General features: G+C 61.1%; 1 protein-coding gene across 1 annotated transcript in view; it reads right to left on the minus strand.

Moving 5' to 3' along the window:
- Nucleotides 1-22,118, minus strand: part of ASS1 (argininosuccinate synthase 1) — a 43,396-nt gene that overhangs the window by 19,311 nt on the left and 1,967 nt on the right. The window contains exons 2-10 of the mRNA XM_036329345.1: nt 19,485-19,544; nt 18,770-18,877; nt 17,814-17,882; nt 16,266-16,454; nt 12,347-12,403; nt 10,406-10,480; nt 7,364-7,434; nt 6,788-6,818; nt 2,006-2,096 (exon numbers count right to left, since the gene is read on the minus strand). Coding sequence (XP_036185238.1) covers nt 2,006-2,096; nt 6,788-6,818; nt 7,364-7,434; nt 10,406-10,480; nt 12,347-12,403; nt 16,266-16,454; nt 17,814-17,882; nt 18,770-18,874 — 688 coding nt within the window. The 5' untranslated portion in view covers nt 18,875-18,877; nt 19,485-19,544. The remainder of the gene's footprint in view (nt 1-2,005; nt 2,097-6,787; nt 6,819-7,363; nt 7,435-10,405; nt 10,481-12,346; nt 12,404-16,265; nt 16,455-17,813; nt 17,883-18,769; nt 18,878-19,484; nt 19,545-22,118) is intronic.

Here is a 22,118-nt window from a genome sequence, read left to right on the forward strand (position 1 = left end):
GCGCCGCTCAGAGGGGCTTCGCTCAAGGCGCTGTCAGCCGCCCCATTCTTCACCCCCATTTCCAGGGGTTTTATAACTTGGTTGTAAATTGCTATTAAATGTAAGTCTGCCCAATAATGAACCTTAAGCCCCTCTTGCCACCCCCCGCCTCTCCCGGGTCCCTTTCTCTGCCTCCTCCGCCCCATTGTCCCCTCCCTCGCCCAGCCGTGGACGGGGCCTGCCCCAGAAAGGGGCTGACATTGTTGGTGCTGCTGCCAGAGAAAGCCTCTTAGCCTTTAAAATAGTTAATAATTAGATTAAAACTTCAAATAAATTAACTAGCGGGTGAATGGGGACTGGCCGGGGAGGGTTCCTCCCGTCTATTTTGTTCCAGACAGTCCCCGAATCATGAAAATGGATCACGTTTCCTGTCCGGCTCTCTCGCCCCCATGGCTCTCTTGAGCTCCTGGGGGGTCGTGGCAGGGGAGAGGGGGGGACTACCTGGGTCTGCCCCACCATCTTCTCAGAGATGATGTCCCAACCGGCTGGGCCCGACAGAGTGGGCACAAGAGGGACTTAGCGCTCCAGTTGCCTTTAGGGGCCTCAGGCCGAGAATCCTTAGGTGCCCAAGTGCATGAAACTCAAGGGTGTGAACAAATGGGGAGGAAGAACATGCCCGCTGTCTCGGCAAGGCTGCTGGGAAAGGCCAGGGAGAGGCAATAATTAAAGTTCCAAGAGCCTCCATGCCTCACGCCCCCTCTCGGTTCCTCAAACTCCTGCCCAGTATACCACCTCCTCCAGGAAGCCTCCCTGATTTCCCCAGCCTCCTGGAAAGGCCCTCTCCTCCCACCCGAGCCTTTAGCCCAGTGGTCGGCAAACTCATTAGTCAACAGAGCCAAATATCAACAGTACAATGATTGAAATTTCTTTTGAGAGACAAATGTTTTAAACTTAAACTATATAGGTAGGTACATTGTTATTAACTTAATTAGGGTACTCCTGAGCTGGCCTTTGCTAAAAACGTCCTCAATCTGGGGGGTCGACCTCAGCGAACGTACCCCCACTTCTTCTAACGCCACTTCTTCAAAATAGACTCGCCCAGGCCGAAAACCGACTTCTGCGCATGGGCCACGAAGTTTCAATCGCACTGTATGTGCGCGCCCGCACGTGGTATTTTGTGGAAGAACCACACTCAAGGGGCCAAAGAGCCGCATGTGGCTCGCGAGCTGCGATTTGCCGACCACTGCTTTAGCCCGAGCCTGGTCCTGCTCCTCCCATGACCAGGTATGCCCTGCCCTGCCTTCCCCTCCGTCCACCAGAGCTAAGGGTGTCCCTGGTGCCAGGGCTGGGCACCCAGGCCAGGCCAGCAAACACTTCTTGGTGAGAGCAGTGAGGATGGAGATCAGGACTCAAGCAAGAGTGGGGTCTGGACCCCGGGTTGGGGCGTGGGCGAAGCGTCAAGCAGCTGACTGGGGGCTAGCTGAGGCCGTAGCTGTGGGGTCAGTGCGGCCCTCGGGCCAGCTCTCTAAGCCGAGTGACTTCCCCAAAGTGGCTGCTCGGGCTGGAACGCTCTCACAGTGAACCTGGCGCCTGTGAGCTGGTGGACAGCAGGCGAGGTGCCTTCCTCCCAAGCCTGGAGGCTCCATGGGTCTGAAGGGGGAGGTGGGGAGCCATCGAAGCCCCTGCCAGAACTCTGACCTCCAGAAATGCAGGAGGGGTGCCAAGGGCTCGTGCCCAGCCTTCCAGGATGCAATAAGGAGCCAGGGCCCCGAGCCCATCCTCTCAAGCTCTGAAGGGCGGCCATCTACCTCTCTTTTTAAAATATATTTTACTGATTTCAGAGAGGAAGGGAGCGGGGAGAGAGAAGCATCAATGATGAGAGAGAATCATCGACCGCCTGCCTCCTGCACACCCTACCCTGGGGATGGAGCCCGTAACCCAGGCATGCGCCCTGACCGGGAATCGAACCGTGACCTCATAGGTTGATGCTCAACCACTGAGCCACGTGGGCCGGGCCACCACCTACCTTTCTTGAACTCAATCTCAAGGATGTCAGGGGTGTTGGGCCCTTTGGCTGGGTCCTGGGTCTTTGTGTACAGGCCTGGAGGGGCTTGATTCTGACAAAGGACAGAAAGAGGTTAGTGACCGGGGTGCCCAGAGCCACATCACGCCATGCCGGACCCTGACTCCTTGCACCCCACCTCCTGCAGAGATCACCACCCCTCTCCAGAAACGGGGGCCGCTGGCACAGTCCAGCAGGCCTCCCCGCCCCCAGCCCGAGCCGGCCCCGCTTGCCAGGGGCCTGGGAAACAAAGGGCGCAAGAAATCAGACAATTTTTCCCCTCAACTTGATCTCATCTCTTCCTTCGACGCCCCCACAGCTGGAGGTAGAATACAGCAGGAGAGGAACAAGTCAGGCAGGAAAAGGGCGACTCTGGAGGCGCGAGGCGCATTGGCGGGCTTCCCGGGAGCGGGCGCGCACGCTCTCGCAGGCTCCCAGGATTGGGGTTTATTCTGCACTGACCGCAAAGCTAATGACTACGCGTGACCCCAGCAGGTGCTCCAGCGGGCCGAGCCGGCCCCGGGTCCCCGAGGTTAATACTCACAGGGAGAGAACAGAAAAGCAAAGCAAAAACCCATTTGAAAACACATCAACCCTTATGTATATTTTTCCTTGGGCGCGTCAGAAAATGGGCCTCGCGTCTCCACGCAGCTACGGAGGGCGGCCGGCTGCCTGGAATTCTCAAAATTCCCTCCTGTCTCTGAGGCCTCGGCTCCCCGCACCTGCCCCCCCCCCCCCCCCCCCCCCCCAGGCTCTGGCTTGGACGCTGTGCCAGTAGGACGGGGCCTCTCGGGCCTGACTGCTCATGGCCTGCTGTGGGCACCCCAGGCCCAGCCGTTGTCCACCTGCTGACATCCTGGGAAGAGCAGTGCCTTAATCTTTGCCTTTAAAACCCTGCAAATACTCCCACTCCCCTGTCCATGCACAGATTCTTTCGAGTCCTTCCAGCACCCTGGGCAAGCACTGTTACCCCATCTACAGATGAAGACAGAGGCCGAGGGGGAGGGGCCGTAGCTGCAGCCAGGGCAGGGCACCCACCAGGTCCTCAACAAACATGTGCTGGGTTTCAGGGCGGTGGAGTCAAGGCCTCAGGCTTGGGGCCTTGGGCAAGCAGCCTCATATGTAGGATGGAAGAAATGACCTGCCTGGGACTGTCTGACCACTTCAGGGAGAGTCTTTCCTGGCTATGAAATCACCCAGGAAAATGCCAGCAAGGCCTGGCGCCAGCTATCCCCCGCTCTGCAGGTGGGAAGGGCAGCGGAGTGGAGCCTGGTGATGCCCCCTCCAGGATGGGTGGGCCATCAGAGCGCCTTGAGGGCACTCGGCCTGTTGGCTCTCTGGAAGGGTGAATGGCCACCCCAGTTTCCACACCCCTGAGGAACCCCTCAGTCCTGGGCACTACTTCTGAGCTCCTACGGGGACTGCCGGAGCCCCTGGCACCTCCAAGTGTCACGTGACTTGGGGCCAGCCGCATTCCTTACCGTGTCCATATGTGGGGCAGGAACAAGGACCCAAAATCAACTACAGCTACAACTGTCATTTGAACTGGGTCCTTAAGGGCCCCCAGCCTGATGTCTCCATGGACCAGAGAGAAAACCAAGGACAAAGAAGTGATTGTTCAAATCAGACTGCCTGACCCCACTGGTGTGGGAGCCAGTCCCGGGAAGTCTGGACTCCCTGTCCAGTGCTCTTTGCACCGCCCCATGCTGTTTCCCAGCCGTTTTAGTGACCTGAGGGCTGAGAAACAGCATGAGGGGGGTGGCCAAAGACAGCCAGTGTGGTTAGGCATGGGGGCAGGCAGCTGGGGGGTTCAGAGAAATGCTCCCCAGCCCCACTGCGCCCCACTGCCCACCATCCCTGGGCAAGTGAACCCGAACTTGGGTCTCTGGGTGACCAACATGACTCAGCAGCCTCTCCTCACTCGCCCAGGGCTCCTCTCTGGCCCCCCAGTCCAGGCTGAGCTCAAACTGGGGTGTCATCCCTGAGCACCCAGAACCCTCCACCCAAGCCCGCCTCCCTCCCACCTCCACCCCGCTGTGCCCGACCCTCTGCTTGTCCCTCTCTCCTGCCACAGGATGGGAAGGTTTGCACCGGGAGGAGAGGATGCAAGACCCCGAGGACAGCGCCCCAGCACTCCACCGGGGAAGTAGGAGGCAGCCGGTGGCGGCTTCCGACACCCTGACAGCGCCAATTAAAGAAAATAACTAAATAGAAGTAAAGTGACATTTGCTTTGCATTCCAAGGTGGCTCACGCTCTCCCTCCTCAAAGCCCAGTTCAAATGACAAATAGTTTGTAGCCGAGTATCAATACCATCTATTTATCCATCCCAGCGGGAGGGCTCACTTCCAATGTCATCTGGGGGGAGGCTGTTGGGGAGGGAGGGAAGACAGTGAAGAAAAAAAAGAGAGAGAGGGGTGGGGGGCCGGGGGGAGCAGGCGAAAGAAAGCATGAAACAGGCCGAGGAGGAGAGATTGGGAGCAAATGGCCCGTGAACTGAACCATGATGTAGAGGCATGATCGATGCTGTGGATGGTTTATTCATCCGTCAGATATGGCGGCCGGCACTGAATGCCCCTTTCACTGTGGGCCCTATGAAGTTAAAGCAAGTAAATTTCTATCTTTCTTCGCATTAGCTGCCTCATTGCTCTTCAATCAGCCCTCACGGAGGCAGAAAATGGCTCCACCATCTGCCTCCACACCCTCCCTTCGACAGGTCTCCGGCTTTTTTGGGCGAGGGGGAGGGGGCCCAGGCCCCCGAAGCTGTCTCCCCAGCTCCTCCCCAGGGGGCCGGGCAGCTCAGGGAGCAACGTGTCTCCCAGGCCCCTCACTGCTGCCCCTCCTCATTTCTGGGTTCAGAGGAACCCCCCCCACATCAGGTCCAGAGACGCATGGGGGACCTGGGGCAGCCGGGAGCCGCGGCCAGCAGGGCCCTCACCCTCGGAGGGACGGCTGCTCCATGCGCCGTGGCGAGAAGGTCTCCCCCTGGGCCCACCCAGCCCAGCCTGTCCTGATGGAAGGGGACGGTGGTCACTTCCTCCCAAAGGCCCTGCGGGGGGAGGGCGGACCCCCAGCCCCAGGACTGAGGCCGTGCCCTGTGCCATGGGCAGGCCGGCGCCTTTCAGACGCTTAGTAGGGCGGTGCTGTGGTCCCCCACTGTGTGCATGAGCAGTCGGAGGCTCAGAGGCTGAGTGACTTGCCCAAGGTTGCAGAGCAATGGAAGCAGACTTGGGGTTCAGACCCGGGTTTCTGACCTCTGGGACCCACACATGAACCTTCCCGCCTCGACCGGGTGGCGGAATCCTTAAAGAGACCCTCCCTGACGCTCACTTATCCGCCCACTGTCCTCCCTAGACAGGAGGCCTGGGAGGTGGGGGAGCTGCCGGTCACACAGGGACTTGCCCCCCACCACGGCTGCTCTCAGCTCTGCGCCCCAGTCCCGAGGGGAGAGCCCACCCGCCGCTGGGAGAAGGGTGGGGAGCGCTTTCCCAGCATGCTCCGGGCCTTGCAGGCTGGAGGACACCCTGCCTTGAAGCTGCTCTGCCCGCTCAGCCTCCTCCGCCCCCCTGGGCGCTGAGTGACTGGCTAATTAGGGGTGGCTGGCCTGAGTGTCGTGGGGTCAGCAGAGCATGAACTGGAAAAACCTGTGGCCAGCAGGCAGCAGCCTCATGGGGCCATCAGCCTCCAGGGGACAAGGGTGCGAGCCTGTCCGGAGTGACACAGCTGGGCTGACAGAATGAGGGGTGGGGGAGCTGTGGCAGTGGGGGAACCACAGAGGCCAGAGGGCCAGCTCCTGCGATGGGGTGACCTGGCACCTACTCCCTGGCAGGGCGTCAGTTTCCTCGTCCATACGATTAGGGTGCTCACAGCCAGAACCAAGGGAAGTAAGCCAGAGACATGCCCAACCCAGGCCTGGCTCCAGAAGCAGCCACTGCACATGCTGTACTCTCGCCAACACAGACCCAGAGCCTGGCCCGCGAGGAGCCAAGCTGGGATCCCCACCCTCACCCAACCCTCCGGGCATCCTCCCTTCCAGCTGGCCTTCCTGGATCCCCCAGACCCAGCTGCCTGAGCACCCCCCATCCACAGCACACTTCCCCCTCTCAGACAAGCCGCCCCCCCCCCCCCCAAACCAGCCACCGGGTGTGGGGCTCAGCCAGGGCGTGGAGACATGTTCCCTCAGGGACAAAGAGATTTTTCTCTTGGCAGGATAGATTTCAGCCTGCCTCCCCATCTCCCACGGTGCGCGGGGGACATACAAAGGGAAGCCCCCCGGGAGAGAAATCCTAAACTTCAAAGGGCGAGGCCCAGCCGGGAAGGCGGGGGACAGGGATGGGGTGGCCTGCCCTGAAGGCATGGGGCGCAAACCCAGACATGTGGGTCCCGGGGCTCTAAGCCCACCCCCCATTGAGGCAGCGGTGGCCTGAGAGCTGGTGGGCACCGGCTGGGCCCTCCCACAAGTGTCTCATCTGCCTAATTGTTTCTTTATTGTCGCACAATCGCACCCTCTCTCTGTGCTGCCCTGAAATATCTCCTTCCCCTATTCACCCAGCAGCAATTAGAAAGGAGCACGGGGTGGGGGGATCTTAAAGTGCAGCATGGAGGGGGCGGCTGGTGGGGGGCCTGGAACACAGGCAGGGCTCGGCCTCAGCCCCATGCCCGCCCCCCATGAAATTTCCAATTAGGCTACAAACACGTCAGACCGCACGGGCGCCAAGCAGCTCCCACCAGAGCAGAGAAGGGATTACCTTGGGGTTCTCCAGGATTCCAGCCTCGTAGCTGCAGAGGGAAAGGGAAGACAGAGGTTACCAGGGGAGGGACAGAGGGACATGGCTACACCTCGACACCCCCTCCCCCACCCCCCCTTTTCTCTGCCGGGGCAACCGCTGCCGACCTCGCCTGGCACCTCCTGGGCCCAGCAGCTGGCTGTGGGAGCTGCAGGTGGTAAGACGGGCCTGGACATTTCTCTGTCCTCTGGGGCCCAGGCCCAGGGCTCCACATCAGGGGGCCTTCACACATGCTGTTCCCTCTGCTTTCAATGCTCTCCCCTGCACCCTGCTGCTCCCTCCTCATCCTTGAGGTTTTAACCTCAAAAGCCCATCCTCAGAGAAGGCCCGCCCGCGACCCAGGAGGCCAGATGCCGGCATCTCCCGGGCACCCAGCAGGGCTGCAGGTGGAGCTGGGAACAAGTGGGTAGACATCGTCTGTCCTCCCCCCACTCCTTTAGGGCGGGGACCACTCGTGTCCGGCCACCACGACACCCTGGCCGGCCCGGCAGGCGCTCCCCGCACCGGGCAGACCTGTGGACGGGGCTGGTGTCATACCTGATGTGCATGAGGTTCTCGTCCATGCTCCACGGGCTCTTGGGGGTGACCGGGATGGGGATGCCATGTTGCTGCAGGTAGGAGACAGGGCAGCATGAGGGAGCTTGAAGCGGGGAGGAGGGTCAGGCCCAGCCGCCTCGGTTCTCTTTTAAGGTCACAGCCAGCCCCAAACTCTGGCCCCCTGCAAGCAAGACCTGGAGCCACGGCAGTCTCCTCCCTCCCCCAGGCAGCGAGGGCCTCCGTGCTGGGTGTGCCGTGCAGAAGCGGCGAGACCGAGCGTCCGGGATGCTGTCGAGTGGACGCTGAATTTGGAGGTTCCTTCTGGAAAATTCTGGACTTACACTTCCAGGGCCCCTGAAGCACTTAGGGTGTGCCACACCCAGGACCCCGAAATCCCGACGCGGAACAGCCCAGGCAGCCCCCATCCTCCCACTGGTTCTGGCTGTGCTTCGCTTCCCCAGTGGCCCGGTCCATGGCTCAAGGACCTGGCCTGGACCTCACTCAGCCTTTTGGATGAAAGATGAGGCGGGTCCCTGGTGACCCCGTGCTCCCAGCGGGCACCAGGCCGGATCGGGCACCAGCGTGTGCATCGTGTCCTGCTCTCCCTCCCCCGCTTGCCTGGCATGGGGGGCAGCTCAGGGCCCAGTCTGGCCGCTTTAAGCCAGCAAGATTGGACACTCTGCCCCCTGAGCCCCCTGTCAGCACCTTGCCCCACGGGTCCCACCCGCATCACCCCATCTCTCCCGATTCTGCTCCCCCAGGTTCAGCCCTCATTCCCAGGAAGGAGGGAAGGTACCTTCATCACTTAAGAATTTCAAAAGAAATGAGGCGAAAACCCTCTGGGATTGGTTTTCAAGCGTTCCCAGGAGATGGCCCACGGCCACACGAGAATGTTTGTGTTCTTCCAGTTAAACCACACGGGCGAATGGGAGAGGCTGCTCAATGCTGGGGGGAAACCGAGTCCCCCCAGGTTGCCCAGAGTCAAATCTACACACTGGTCCTGAGCTCTCTCCAGCAGAGGGGTCGGGGGTGGGGACCCGGACTCTGTGCAGACGGAACCCCGGGGCCTGCAAGGCACTGCCAGGCTGCGGGGCTGGGAAACCAGGGCCGCCCGCAGCCTTTGTGAGGGTGGAGGTTTCCCTTTCCCACTGGGCCTCGGGCAGGCCAGGGAGAGAGGAGAGGGAGGGAGGGAGGGAGGGAGGGAGGGGAGGGAGGAGAGAACAGGATGGGCAGCACCACAAAAGCCCAAAATAGCAACAGTCCCTGCCCAAAGGCTCTTGCCCCCCCCCCCACGGCCCCCGCCACCACCCCCCCCACACACCAACCAGGACACATTGCAATCGAGGACAGGAAATGAGCCATCTTCCACAAGGTACACAGAACACAGCCCTGCTTTCCAGCCAAACTCAAATGCTGGCTTAAAAAAGGAAGATGGTGAGCCCAGCTGGTGTGGCTCAGTGGTTGAGGTCATGGTTTGATTCCCGGTCAAGGGCACATGCCTGGGTTGCGGGCTCGATCTCGGGTGTGGGGCGTGCAGGGGGCAAAAGATCAATGATTCTCTCTCATCATTTCTCTCTCTCTCCCCCTCTCCCTTCCTCTCTCTGAGATCAATAAAAATATAAATTGGAAAAAAATAAAATAAAAAGAGAAGGTGACAGTGAACAAGATGAGGCCGTGCGGAGTGCTGCTCCCCTGGACGTGGAAAGGGCAGCGAGACGTGCTTTTCATGGGGCTCGTGCAGGCCCTCTGGCCTCGGCGATGGCGTCCTGGCAGCAGGGCTTTCGAAAGCCCCTGGATTTCTGTCTGAGTCGAACCCGGTCCTGCCTGGCTCTGGATTTCGGACACAGCCTGGTTGCTGCTCAGTGATTCTGACCATTTCCTGGGCGCAGAACCACTGCCTCCCTCCTAGAGGGTCTGACACCGGCCTCCGAGGGAGGGCGGGTCGAGGAGGGACCTGGGCCCAACTTTCGGGGGCAAACTTTCTATTGGGGACGGAAGCTGAGCTCAGCGCCTGCTCCCCACAATCTGGGCAGGAGGGACAGCGACACCCCTGAACTTCACCTTTGCTGGGGAGCCCCGGAGCAGCTTGGCTTGGGGTTGCATGTTTTACACGAAGAGCAGCATTTGGGTCAGCCCGGCCCTGTCTCGAACCCTGACGGCAGGCGTGAGAGCACGGATGGGGCGGGGGTTCCAATTCATTATCCTCAAAGATGAAACATGCTCCAGATTCTGTCCGATCGGGGAGACGAAAAGGCCTCGCCAAGCCGTTCCCTTAATAGCTCTGCTATTTGACAATTTGTTTGGCAACATATGGGCTTGCTCTTGTAAACTCCCCTCTTAATAATAAAACAACAGATGGCAGGAGATCTCTCCGCCGAGCACTCCAGGTCTTAATGGGATGCTGGCGGCGGGGCTGGGCCGCGTCCCCACCGCGTGGCACCCCGGCTGCAGCGCGAGCCCCCAGCCGGCCCGGGCGGCTGCTATTTAAAAACCGGAGCAATTTTCTGGTGTGTGCACCGCGCTGCTCTCCCCCGTCTGATTGATTGAGGCTGTTTGTCAAGGACTGCCATCGCGTCGCTAAAAAGAAAGGTTCCCTGGGGAGAGGCTAAGGATCTTGATGTAAAACTTCTAATATGTTTTATTGCAACTTGTACTTCAAAAGGGCTGGCTCGACACAGCCTTTGTCGGCCGCGGCTCCTCCGAGCGCCTACCTGCTCCCGGGAGAGCCCTGGGGACAATTAGCCGCCAGGTAATGAGGGGCAGAAAATGGCCGGCTCCCACCCCCGGCTCTCCCCTGAGTGACACACACCGCAGAGGTGGCAGGAGAATGGGAGGCAGCGGGAGAGGCCCAGCCAGGGAGGGACCACACCTCTGTGGGGCTGGCTGGCCCAGGGCACAGGTGGCCGGAAAAGGGGGGGCAGCTGGACAGATTGCCATCCCCAGGCATGGGGGTGAGTCCCAGCCTCAAGCTGGGGGTCCACGCAGCCCCCGGGAGGGACGTGCGGGGCAGCAGGGAGGGCCAGGGGCGCGGCGGGCTCCTACCTTCGCGTACTCCATCAGGTCGCTGCGGCCCTGGAAGCGGTTGTAGAACTCGGGCATCCTCCAGGGGGCGATGACCTGGACATGGGGCAAGGGCTCAGACCTGGGGGCCCTGCTGCTGGCTCTCCTGGCCCCCGAGCACAGGGCCGGCCTCTCTGCTAAGGGGCAGGAGACTCCAATGGCCCCCTGGGGTCTCCTGCTGCTCCCCAGAGAGGATGCAGTCCCTGGGGACCCCGCTAAGCAGGGAAGGATGGGACCCCCCATGTTGGGGGTGGGTTTCAAGAGGCCCAAGCTCCATGGCAGGATGGTCATGTGTCCCCAGGTGGGTCCTGCCCCTGGGCCTCAGTCTCCCGCACTGAGCCCTGAGGGTTTCTCACCAGCACCCCTGGTCGGGGCCAGCCCTCACCCCCCACCCCCGCGGGGTCCAGGGTCCTGCAGCTACCCAATGGCCCTGCTCCAGGGTAGTAGAGACCAGAGATGACACACACCATCTCCCAAACCCATTCTCTTGCTTCCCTTCTTCTGAACCTGAGCTGCTCTAGGCGAGGAAGGGAGGAGAGTCAGAGGCTGACTGGGGACTGAGTTCATTCCACCCGCCTGGGGGAGGGGGGCAGGGATAGGCCCTCAAAGCGAAAAGTCTCCACTCACCCCGGCGGCCAAGCAGGACCCTGCCCCTGCCTCTCACACAACGGCCCAACTAGATGCAGGAGCCGGTGTGATTTCCAGGCTGTGGAGCTGGGGGTGGGGGTGAGGGTGGGGAGGGTGAAGGACCCCCAACCCTAGGACGAGCATCCCTGGCCTCACCCCAGCTCCGAGCCCAGCTTGCACCCCTGCCTGAGCCCCATCCCAGCCCCTGGGCTTGGCCTCTGCAGACAAAGGCTCGGAAACCAGACACCACGGGCACCGGCCCGGACTGTCCGAGGGCTTCTCGCAGCCCCGGTGTCTGCGGTCAAAATGGATCATTAGAGCGATTAGCGCTCACCTCCAGGCCATGGGCACCCGAGCGGCGGTGGGTGGTTAAAGGGACAGAGGAAGACGCCCACGGAAGAAAAAGTGGAAACCCCTTAGGGCCCCTTGGGGCTTGAGAGGGGCACGTCTCCCGGAGCTTCAGCCTGAGGTGGCCTCGCAGGAGCGCAGACCTGCACCTGTGCCGGGAACCGCCCGGCCTGGCCGCCCCCATCTCCAGCTCAGCGTGAAGCTCACACTGGACCTTGAAGACTCAGCACGAAAAAGGCCGCGAAACACCTCAGTAACTTTTCTACGTCGATGACACGTCGAACACATAGAGCTCAATAACGTATCTTATTAGGAAGATGTCACCCGTTGCTTTTATCTTTTTTTAACGTGGCCACGGGGCGGGCATTGTATTTCTACTGCTCAGCCTTGTGCTTGGAGGCTGGCCTGAGTGAATACTGAATGAATGAATGAGGAGATGAATGAATGCACACAGGTCGGCTTGAAGGGGGCGGGGCGGTGGCGGCAGGCTAGGTAGCGCCGCTGACACGTGCTCTCAGGACTGGGCGGCATCCCTGGGTAGAGGTGTCCCCAAGGTCCTTCCCATCCCAGGAAAGATTCCAAGACACCGGAGGCCAGGGCTCGGGAAGCTGAGAGGGACCAGGCCTTCGCTGAGGGGCCCTGACCGGGGCGAGGGGGGCTGCCGGGAGCCCAGAAACCGGCCACTTGCACCCGGGAGGCCAGACCTTGGAGTGGCGAGGACACGGGTTGAAGGACAGCGACATCTGTCCATCCAGCGCCCTGACGGCCCAGACACCTGGGCAGCCCCTTCGGAGAAAGTGCTGCCCCCTGGCAGCTGGTGAGGGAGGGCACTCTCTGTGGGGAAGGTGCCCCCCCCCCCGCCCCTGGGAGGCTGAGGTGCACACTGTCCCTGTTCTTGGCACCTCCCAGAACCCCAGGCCTCGCCCCCTGAGAGGAGCGACTTCTTACCTTAATCTGGGGGGCCAGCGAGTAGCAGGTGAGCTCAAACCGGACCTGGTCGTTGCCCTGAAACACAGAACAGGGGTTGTCAGGAACCACAGCTGGGGTGTGGGAACGGGGGTGGTGGTGTGTGCTGTGCGTCAACAGCGTGGGCTGCTCAGTGCAGGCGGCTGAATGGCTCTTTGAGAACCTCCTGAGCGGGCCCTAAAGCTGTTGTGAAGATGGAAATGGCTTTCTTAAAGAAGCAACGCCAGCTCCTGCCCCACAGGCAGTCAGGCCTCGAGCAGAGCCAAGCTGGTGTGCAGGACAGGGTGCCCAGTGCCTGGCATGTGTGGTGAATACCATGACTTCTGTGCATGCACTGGTGTCAGCGTGGGCCCGGGGTGGGGTGCAGGGGATGCAGAAACACAGCAGATTAAAGAGAGCTGTTGCACATGTATTGTGGGCATGGGGTGAGATGGAGGGCATGCATGTCTAGGTACATGGCAGGGATGCACACTTCTGGGGGTACACATGAGTGCAGGGCTGGGGGGCCCTTCTCCAGGCAGGGAGAGCTGCCCACACCTCAGCCTCTTCCTGCAGGTCCCCACCTGCGTGGCCCTGCCTGGCTCCATGATGCTGTGACCTGCCCTCCCTCCCTCATCCAGCGGAAACCCTGTCTGCTCTCCGAGCTCAGCTTCCCGTCTACACAATGGCTGGCTGGAGGGAGCGGGTGGAACCAGCTCACTGCCGGGGGCCCTTGGCTCCTCAGCTCCTCTCTGAATAGGGAGGGAAACTGAGGCCCAGAGACAGAAGGGCCTGGTCCAAGGGCACAGAGCCCACTCTGTGTGGGTCGCCCTGCCTCTCTGCACCTGTGTCCTCGGCAGTGAAGTGAGGGTCCCCCGGCCCCCCAGTGAGGGGACATCATCCCAGACACTGACGATGATGATGGAAGAGGCCGCCCCCCAGAGCTGGCCTGGGCCGCACAGCCCAGACCCCGGCAGACAATGGCTGCCAGCGCCCGCCCGCCTCCCATCAGCTCAGCGGCTGGAGGGAGACAGCGCCACGGAAATAACAGAGGGACCTTTCGCCTACTGTGAAAACTGCACGGGCGCCGGAGCCGGGCGGGAATAACATGTTATTTTCCAGTCTTGTCAGGCGCCATGGGAACACGGGCTTCAGTCCCGCAGCCCCTCTCCGCGGAGCCAGGAGCTGAGGGGCGGGGGCTGCTCCTGTCCGGTCTCCTGGGGCCCCGGGCGGCAGCCGATCGGCCGCCCCCTCACCCTCCATCCAATCCCTTTCGTGAGCGCCTACTCTACACTGCTTGTCACCTGGGAGAGCCACTGGGGCCAGTGGGATGTTTGACCCTGTGTGAGGCTCAGAGAGGTGGAGTCACCTGCCCAAGGTCACACAGCCAGCAGGCAATACTAATCCTAACAGTTCACAGTTACTCAGTAGCTCCACACATCGGGAGCTCACTGATCACAGCAGCCTTTGAGGTGGGCTCTATTTAATGCCCATCTTGTGGATGGATGAGGCGCAGTACCACCTGCCCGAGGGCCCCAGCCAGCACGGCCCCCGGAGCGGGGCAGCTATAACAACAAGCAGACTCGTCTGTGAGGCACGAGGTCTGGCGTTGCATATCCTGGACTCTCTTCCCCACGGCGTCACATTTCCCCAGAACAATGGTGGCTGCTGCCTCCTCCGACAGCACCCTGGGCCGGTGTCTGCCCACCATGGGGACACCCATCTGTTCCAGAGCCAGAGACCCTCCCAGAAGCCAAACAGGTTGCCTTGGTTCAAACTCTGCCCCAGACCAGGCTAAGGCCCATCAGATCCTTCCACTCCCTCACGCCAGGACCCTCAGCACCAGGCTAGCCCCTGGCAGCACCCCAGGGGGCCGGGGTAGGTGTCACACACACACACACACACACACACACACACACACACCATGTGCATCCATGTGCGGATACACGTGCAGACGTGTTTAAGTGTGGGTGCGGCACCCACCGGGGCTGGGAGGGCTGGGAGGGGGGTGGCCCATCTGCTCCCAGGCCAGCCATGCAGATGGCGCCATTTACCAAACTCCCGTTCCCCGCGCCCCTGCCCGAGTCTGAGGCTCAGATTTCCAGGCTTCTTTTCCAAAGCTGGTGGGAAGGAGGAGGCCCTGGGAGAGCTACCCCAGCTCCTGTGCAGCTCTGGTGGGGCAGGGTCAGAGTCTGTACCAGGTACCACCGGGCTGGGCCCTGGGCAGGACGCTTCCTCTTGCCTCCAGGCCTTTGCACAGTCTGTTCCTGCAGCCTGGGCGCCCTGCCCCCTCGGCGTCGGGGCTAACACCTGCTCCATCGGATGTCTCAGTGCCACCGTCTCTCTCTCCCTGCCAGGTCAGGGTTCCAAGTCCCCAAATGCCCCCATGTGAGGAGGGAGGTCCATGCTGGACAAGTACTCAGTGCACAGAGCGAATGAACAGATGCGTGAAGGTGACACCCTGTGGCGAGAACAAGGACCCCGGGGTCCCTAGGTCCCTGCATCTGAGAGGCCAGCAGCTGACACAGACACAGGCTGGAACCTCAGGACCGGCCTCGCTGGATCTCCTCTGCTTCTGGGCACACCCCAGCTCTTTCTCTGCAGGGTGAACCCTTCCAGAATGTTCTGCCAAGATGTCCTACTGGGGTCTGCCTCTGGGGTTGCCAGCCTCACGCAGGCCCAGCCCCCCGGCCCTGGTTCTGTCTTCAGGGGCCCCAGGGCCCCCTCCTGATACCTGCCCCCAGCCAGCCAGCCCCCAGCCCCTGCAGGTGCCTGGGCTCCCCTGCCCACAAACTTGATAATTTTCTGGACGATGCTGGCCGTGGAGGCCCCCAGAGATGTTCCCAGTCTGGCTGCTCCTCGTTTGGACACTGAGTGTTACCTGCAGGGACATCCCAGGTCCCAAGGGGCCACACAACCGCCACAGAGGGTGCTGTCCTCAGAGCCACAGCCCTTGGGGACCAGAGGCCCCTGGGCAGCCGCCTCCTTCTCCAGCTGCTTCCTCCAGGGTCTCGGCCCCAGAAGGTCTCAAATACAAGCCTCTGGTGCCCTCTGGTGGCCAAATGGAGCAGCGCACACAACTGCTGGTGGCTACTGCGTGTGGGTTACTCTGGGGGTCTCTCCCTGGACCCCCAAGAGCCGCTCAAGCCAAGGCCAGACCCATCACACACTCACCCACTCACTCTACCAGCCCTGAATGCCACCCTTCCTCAGTCCTGCTGGCACGGAAGGAGGAGCCTTCTCCCGCAGGTGCCCTTGCAGAATCCTGGTCTCCTGCTCCCGCCTTGAATACCCCCTGGGATGGGGATCTCACTGCCCAGCTCGGTCAGCGTGGACAGAGGAGCTTTTTATTCTGCGCTGACAGCTGTTCTTACTGACCTTCCTCTGCCTGCAGGAGCCCCTATGTCAGGTCTGATCATCGTACAATCAGGGCACGTCCCTGTCATTGAACACTCAGGCCTCTATTGGAATTTCCCTACTCACGACTTCCCGCCGACCCATGAGCTGGTCCCATTTTATCTGCATGTGGGTGAAGTCACACAGCGTGAAAGTGGGGGGTGGGGGGGAGCCAGGATCTGAACCCAGCTGTACGGGCCCTGAACCTCTGCTAACTCGGGGTTTCTGGCCCTTTCTACCACATAGATGGTGACGCATGCTCTGTGACCTCGGCCAGCGGCAACGTCCCCAACGCTCAGCCTCAAGTTGGCCAAATGGGGTGACATCCCTCCCACCGCGTGCGCGTGGAAACGCACGTACTGGTAATATTCCTCCTATTCAGTCCGTCCGCTGTGCACCTGGCAGTTATGGGGGGAACCCACGATGACCAAGGGCCAGCTGTCCATCACCCGGCACCCACGTCTCCCTCTGCAGCCCTGGCCGCCCCCCCCCCCCCCCCCCCGGCCTGGCCTGCCCCTGGCCTCACCTTGCCCGTAGCGCCGTGGGACACATACTTGGCCCCCTCCCGCTGGGCGATCTCCACTTGTTTGCGGGCGATGCAGGGCCTGGCCAGGGAGGTGCCCAGGAGGTAGCGGTCCTCGTACAGCGCACTAGACTGGACGGCGGGCCAGATGAACTCCTCCACAAACTCCTTGCTGACGTCCTCGATGAACACCTACGGGGGAGCCCAGGGGAGGGAGTCTCAGCAGGGTGCGGGGGGCGGGGCGGCCTTCGTCAGGAGGCAGAGCCCCAGGCGATGTACAGGGTCTGCGTCTAAGGCAGGCACTGCTAACGGACCCTGGCAAGCTGCACCTCCGATTTTCATTCTGCATCTGGAGGAGACATCGCTAATCAACCCCAGCCTACTCTTCCCTTACTCTCTGTCCTGTACTCAGGGCAGACATTGTTAATCAATCCGGATACACCACCCCACGGACACTAGATGTGGTCCTTCAATCCCTCCTAACACAGCATTCTGGGCCTGAAATGAAACTCAGCTGCCACCTAAGATCTAGAGCAGTAGAGAGATGTCAGTCACAAAAGCCAGTGGTGACTTTGTCCCCAGGGTCAGCTGGCAATGCCCGGAGATCATTTTGGTTTGGGTTGGGAAGGGGTTCTGGCATCTAGTGGGCAGAGGACAGAGATGCTGGCTCTCAAAATGTACACCCCGGGGGTCCCCAAGCCCCTTTCTGGGAGACTCTGAGCTAAAACATTTGATATAATGATACAATCATTACATGCAAAAGCCACGGTGGGCAGCGGGGCCTGCCCCCGACCACCAATGGGCTGTTGTGTTCCACACGCCTCGCTTCCGGTGCCAACTGCACTTAAGAATGGTCTGGAAGCGGTTACGATGGTTACTTTTGCTACATCTCGACCCTGGAGCAGGGACTGTGAGATACACACACGAAGCACATGGGCTGCCTTCCAGGTGAGCTATACGTGCCCTGCAGAGGGACCTGCTTCCGACTGGGTGCCAGGGGAACCCCCCGCCCCCTCGGGAGCGGCTCACACTTGCATTGTGAGCCCAGGTGAGCAGGGACCAGGCTGGGCCGTTCACCGTATGGGCCCCGCACCCAGCACAGGGCCTGCGCACCACAGCTAGATGCTCGATCAACGTGCTGAGCTCAGCTGGCGTTTGCTGCTGCTGCTGAATGGATGGGAGGAGGGTGTGTGGGTGCAGATGAATGAGGGATGGCAGGTGGATGGGCAGATGAAAGGGCCGATGAGTGAGTGGATGGGCGGCTGGACAGAGAGATGGACAGGTGGATGAGTGAGTGGATGGGCGGCTGGACAGAGAGATGGACAGGTGGATGAGTGAGTGAGGAGGAAGATGGATGGATGGGGAGCTGGCTGGTGGAGGAGTGGCTGAGTGTGTACTCACACACCTGGAAGGGATTTGTTTCCCTCTGGGAAGCAAGAGGACCCATCAGAAGGGAGTCGGGGACAAGGAGCTTTGAAACAGGAAGGCCCACTGCTACCCCACCATGTCCAAACCCCACTTCCTGTCCCAGACCCGCCTCCCACTTGGTACCTTTTTGGCCCCGAGCTTCAGCGCCTTCTTCCTGGCCTCCTCGAAGTCTTCCTTCTGGCCGATGTTGGCCTAAGGGGCGGGAGCAGAGGCCCATCAGTCCAGGGAATGTCGGCCCCCAGGGTGGGCCCCGGGCAAGAGCCGTCCACATAACAGCCCTCAAATGGAGGGGTTTCCATGGGAGGGTGAGGCCCCAGGGAGGAGAGAGGGCACCTGAATATTTCCAGGAGCTACCACTGGGAGGGGTTGGGGGGGGGAGGACTGGCCAGGCCTGGCCCTGGGCAGCACCAGCCGCTGGGCTGCAACGTCTGCTAACACTGCCTTGAAGGCCAAAGGCTTCCCTTGAACCATCTATCTATCTCTTCCCGCAATCCCCGCCCCCTCCCCGCCCCCCAGGACAAAGCCAGGTGCAGCCACTTGACCATCCATTGAAGCCGGCGGTGACAGAGAGGCCTGTGTCCGGGCTCCCAGCGGCCCTGCGCCCCGGCCTGGCCTCCAGTTGCTTGGGCCCCACCCGGACACAGACGTGGCCCTGCATTCTGCTCAGGTGAGCCCCACAGGACAGCTGCCTGCTCTGTGCTCTGGGGGACATCTCCAGGCCTGGGGACACCCAGGACGCTCCGTTTACGGCAGCGGTTCTCAACCTGTGGGTCGCGACCCCTTTGGGGGTCGAACGACCCTTTCACAGGGGCCGCCTAAGACCATCCTGCAGATCAGATATTTACATGATGATTCATAACAGTAGCAACATGACAGTTATGAAGTAGCAACGAAAATAATTTTATGGTTGGGTCACCACATGAGGAACTGTATTTAAAGGGCCAGAAGGTTGAGAACCGCTGGTTTACGGGGAAGAAAGGGAGGCGGTGCAGGGAGAGCCTTTCCCACGGTTCAAGACAGACGCAGAGGGGGAGCCGGCGGCAGGAAGAGGCAGGAAGACACACTCGGCGCCTCCTTACCAGGTAGGCGATGACGTCATAGCCTTGTTCCTTTAGCCACACGAGGATGCAGGAGGTGTCCAGGCCACCACTGTAGGCCAGAACCACGGAGCCTTTGCCGGACATGGTCTGCAGGGAGTTGAGGAAGAACGTGAGGGATGGATCCGGCCCGGCCCGCCCCACCTGCCAGCCCCAGCAAACAGCTCCCTCCTGGCCGCCCCCCCCCAAGCCTCATTCCCGGACAAGCTGCCACAGGATGTTCGCCATCACCAGGGCCAGCTGAGGACGCCTCCCTCCTGAAGCCACACCCCTCCACACTCCCCATCCCCACCAGGACGCAGGCGCCTGCACACTGGACACTCCCCATGTGCCTGGAGGCCCAGAGAGGTGGAGGGTGGCCCCATGGCCCCACCCTGTGCAGAGGAGCCTGGACACAGCCGGACGCGGCGGCCAGACACGTCCTCCATGCAGTTCCTCACGTCTCACAGGTCCCCCCCGCCCCCGCCAGCCCCGGGGCCCACGTCCCTACTGCCCTTCGGACTTGGAAGAAGAGGCCTCGTGGGACAGTGAGGTTGGGGGTGGATCTGATTGATACCCACAACTCTCCCCTCCACTGGCCATTCAACCACCTGCCAGGCCCTGCCCCTGGGGCCAGCAGAGGTGCCCATGGCAACCTCAGCCACACAACAGACCATTAAGGATGGAGGGGAGTCGGGCGGAGGGAGGCAGGAGGTACCTGGGTGAAGGTGTGGGTTCCTGGCTTCTGGAATCTGTCGTCACTGCTTGGCGAACCACTCTGCAGAACCAAAAGCTGCTCAGTGTCCAGGCGCAGCAGCCTCAGTGGGGGTGCGGGTCGGGGAGGGGGGTGCCAGAGGCCCTGAACTAGCCTTCCCAGCTACTAGAACCCCCTTTTAGCAGCCTGGCTGAGCACGCAGATTTGGGGAGGCGTGTGCTTGGGATGGGGCACACAAGGGCAGTTAGAACACAGCGTGACCTGTGCTGTGACGGGCCACACCCGAGGCGTGGTGGGGCCACTGAGGCAGCGGGTGGCCTGCCTGTCTCCACGGAGCAGCCCCTCCCCCACCCTGTTGCATATTCATACAATAAACTGCATATATTGAGGGCATCCAACAAATCCGTCCCAGCAACCCTGAAACCATCACCACAATCAAGATAATGAACATGTTGCCCGGCCGGTGTGGCCCAGTGGTTGAGCTTCGACCTATGAACCAGGAGGTCATGGTTTGATTCCCGGTCAGGGCACAGGCCTGGGCTGCGGGCTCGATCCCCAGTAGAGGGTGTGCAGGAGGCAGCCGATCAGTGATCCCCTCTCATCATTAATGTTTCTATCTCGCCCTCTCCCTTCCTCTCTCTGAAATCAATAAAAACATATTTTTAAAAAAGATAACGAACATGTCTATTACAAACTGAGTAGTCCATGTGTGTTACATTGTGTTAGAGACAGGGAAACTGAGGCTCAGGTTAAAGAACCTGCTCAAAGTCCTGCTTAGCTGGGAAGTGGCAGAGCCAGGATCAAAACCCAGACCACCCTCTGTCTGCCCTGCTCTGCCTCAGGGGTCCCACCACGCCTCGGATGGGGCCCATCACAGCACAGGTCATGATGTCTTCCAACTGCCCTCGTCCCCCACTGTGAGCTCCGTGGGGACAGGGACCAGCTGCCAGTGCCCGGCATGTGGCAGGCACTCAGGACAATGCTGCCTATTCTGCCGTTTGGCGATCAATTCCTCACCTCCAAAGAGGGAGTTAAAATCCCCTCCGCATCTGGAACCCTGGGCGTGAGCCCTCCTGCCTGCCAGGCTGCGCCCCTGCGGGGGCAGGAGGCCCTCAGCCTCGGGTCTGCGCCGTGTGCAAGACGCAGGCATCTCAGAGCGAACGTGTGCGTGCATGTGTGTGACCAGAGGTTACGAGCTGGGCGGCGGCCTGGGAAAATGATGCAATCGGACCCTGGCCTTGCTCCTGCCCTCCCAGCATCCGGGAAGCTCCTCCCAGCCAGCCAGGCCCCAGCGGCAGCAGCTGAGCAGCAGCTGAAGGAAGCGGAGGCCTGTGCTTGGGGGAGGTAGACAGGGAGGGAAGGGAGATCGGCCCTGGTCCAGTGAGCCCGGAAGCACACTGAACGGGTCCTCCTGACCTGGGTTCTAGTTACTTAAGCTGCTCATCTGCAAAACAGTGGCGAGCAGCCCGTCTCCCCCAGGCCTGCAAGGATTCGGGGAGATGCGGGGGAAGCAGCCCAGAGCTGGGCATGGAGCCTGTGCCCGCTGAACTCTCCTCCCACTGTCTTGGCTGAGCCTGGGCAAGCCCCTCACGCTTCAGGCCTCCATCTCGCCGTCCACACAACCTGAAAACCCTCTGGCTGGGACACTGGGCTGCCTGCCCGGGGAAGGTGTCTATCAGATCCTGGCTGGACTCAGCCTCCCCCAACCCCAGCCTTGCCCCACCCCACCCTACATGAACTGCCCACGGCAGGCTTTCTCAGCTCCCGATGCCAGCCCCGTCGTCCTTTGCCAGAGGGAAGAAGGTGGCAGCACGACAAGACGCCAGGCCTACGTTGGAAAGGCAGGGGGCCTTCTCCGTGGCCCCAGCCAGAGCCATCCCACCGGCCTCCAGGGGCAGCACCGGACCAGCTGGGCACTCGCCCCATACTAAGGAAACCCACACACTCTAGAAGGTCAGAGCTGGGGCGATGACAAGAGCAGAGACCATGCCGGTGCCACGGGCGTGAATTCACGTGCGTGATTTCAAGGTGGAGACTCTCATAGGTGAAGTGACTTGCCCACGGCCGTGCGGGGCTAGAAGCCAGGCTGGCTGCAGACTGCCTGCTCCTTGCTGCCTGTGGCCTGTACACTCGGCCTCTAGGAGACCACAGCGCTCTCCCCGCCTTTACACGGATGCACCACCACCAGTCTGCATTCTCTATGTCGCATGTCAGCCTGGCGAATGTTCTGGAACCCCTCTCCGACATTCTAGCTCCGCGGAGCTGCGGTCATTGGTTTAGAGCCCTCACTCCACCTAGGCCCCAGGAATTCTCCTGGACTTCGGGATTTCCTCACCCTCCGACTGCAGCTCCTACTCCCCCTTTGCTGCCCTCATCAATGTGTGATGGAGCCAGCCTGCAATTCCACACTCTGACCACAAGGTGGCGCTGGCAGGGTTCAGCCTGAACAGTTGCTGGACAGACCCCACTCATTGCATCTGCATGTTGTTGGTGAGACAAACTGGGGGAGGGGGGAGGGGAATGTTCTTCCAAAATGACAGGCGAGGAAGCTGAGGGCAGGAGGGAACCTGTGATTCCTGAGGCCTGAGAACCAACCAGGAACACTGGGCTCGATTGGGGCCACCAGCACCCCAGAAA

This window comes from Myotis myotis, unplaced genomic scaffold (assembly GCF_014108235.1).
Source record: "Myotis myotis isolate mMyoMyo1 unplaced genomic scaffold, mMyoMyo1.p scaffold_m19_p_12, whole genome shotgun sequence".
Lineage (NCBI taxonomy): Eukaryota > Metazoa > Chordata > Mammalia > Chiroptera > Vespertilionidae > Myotis > Myotis myotis.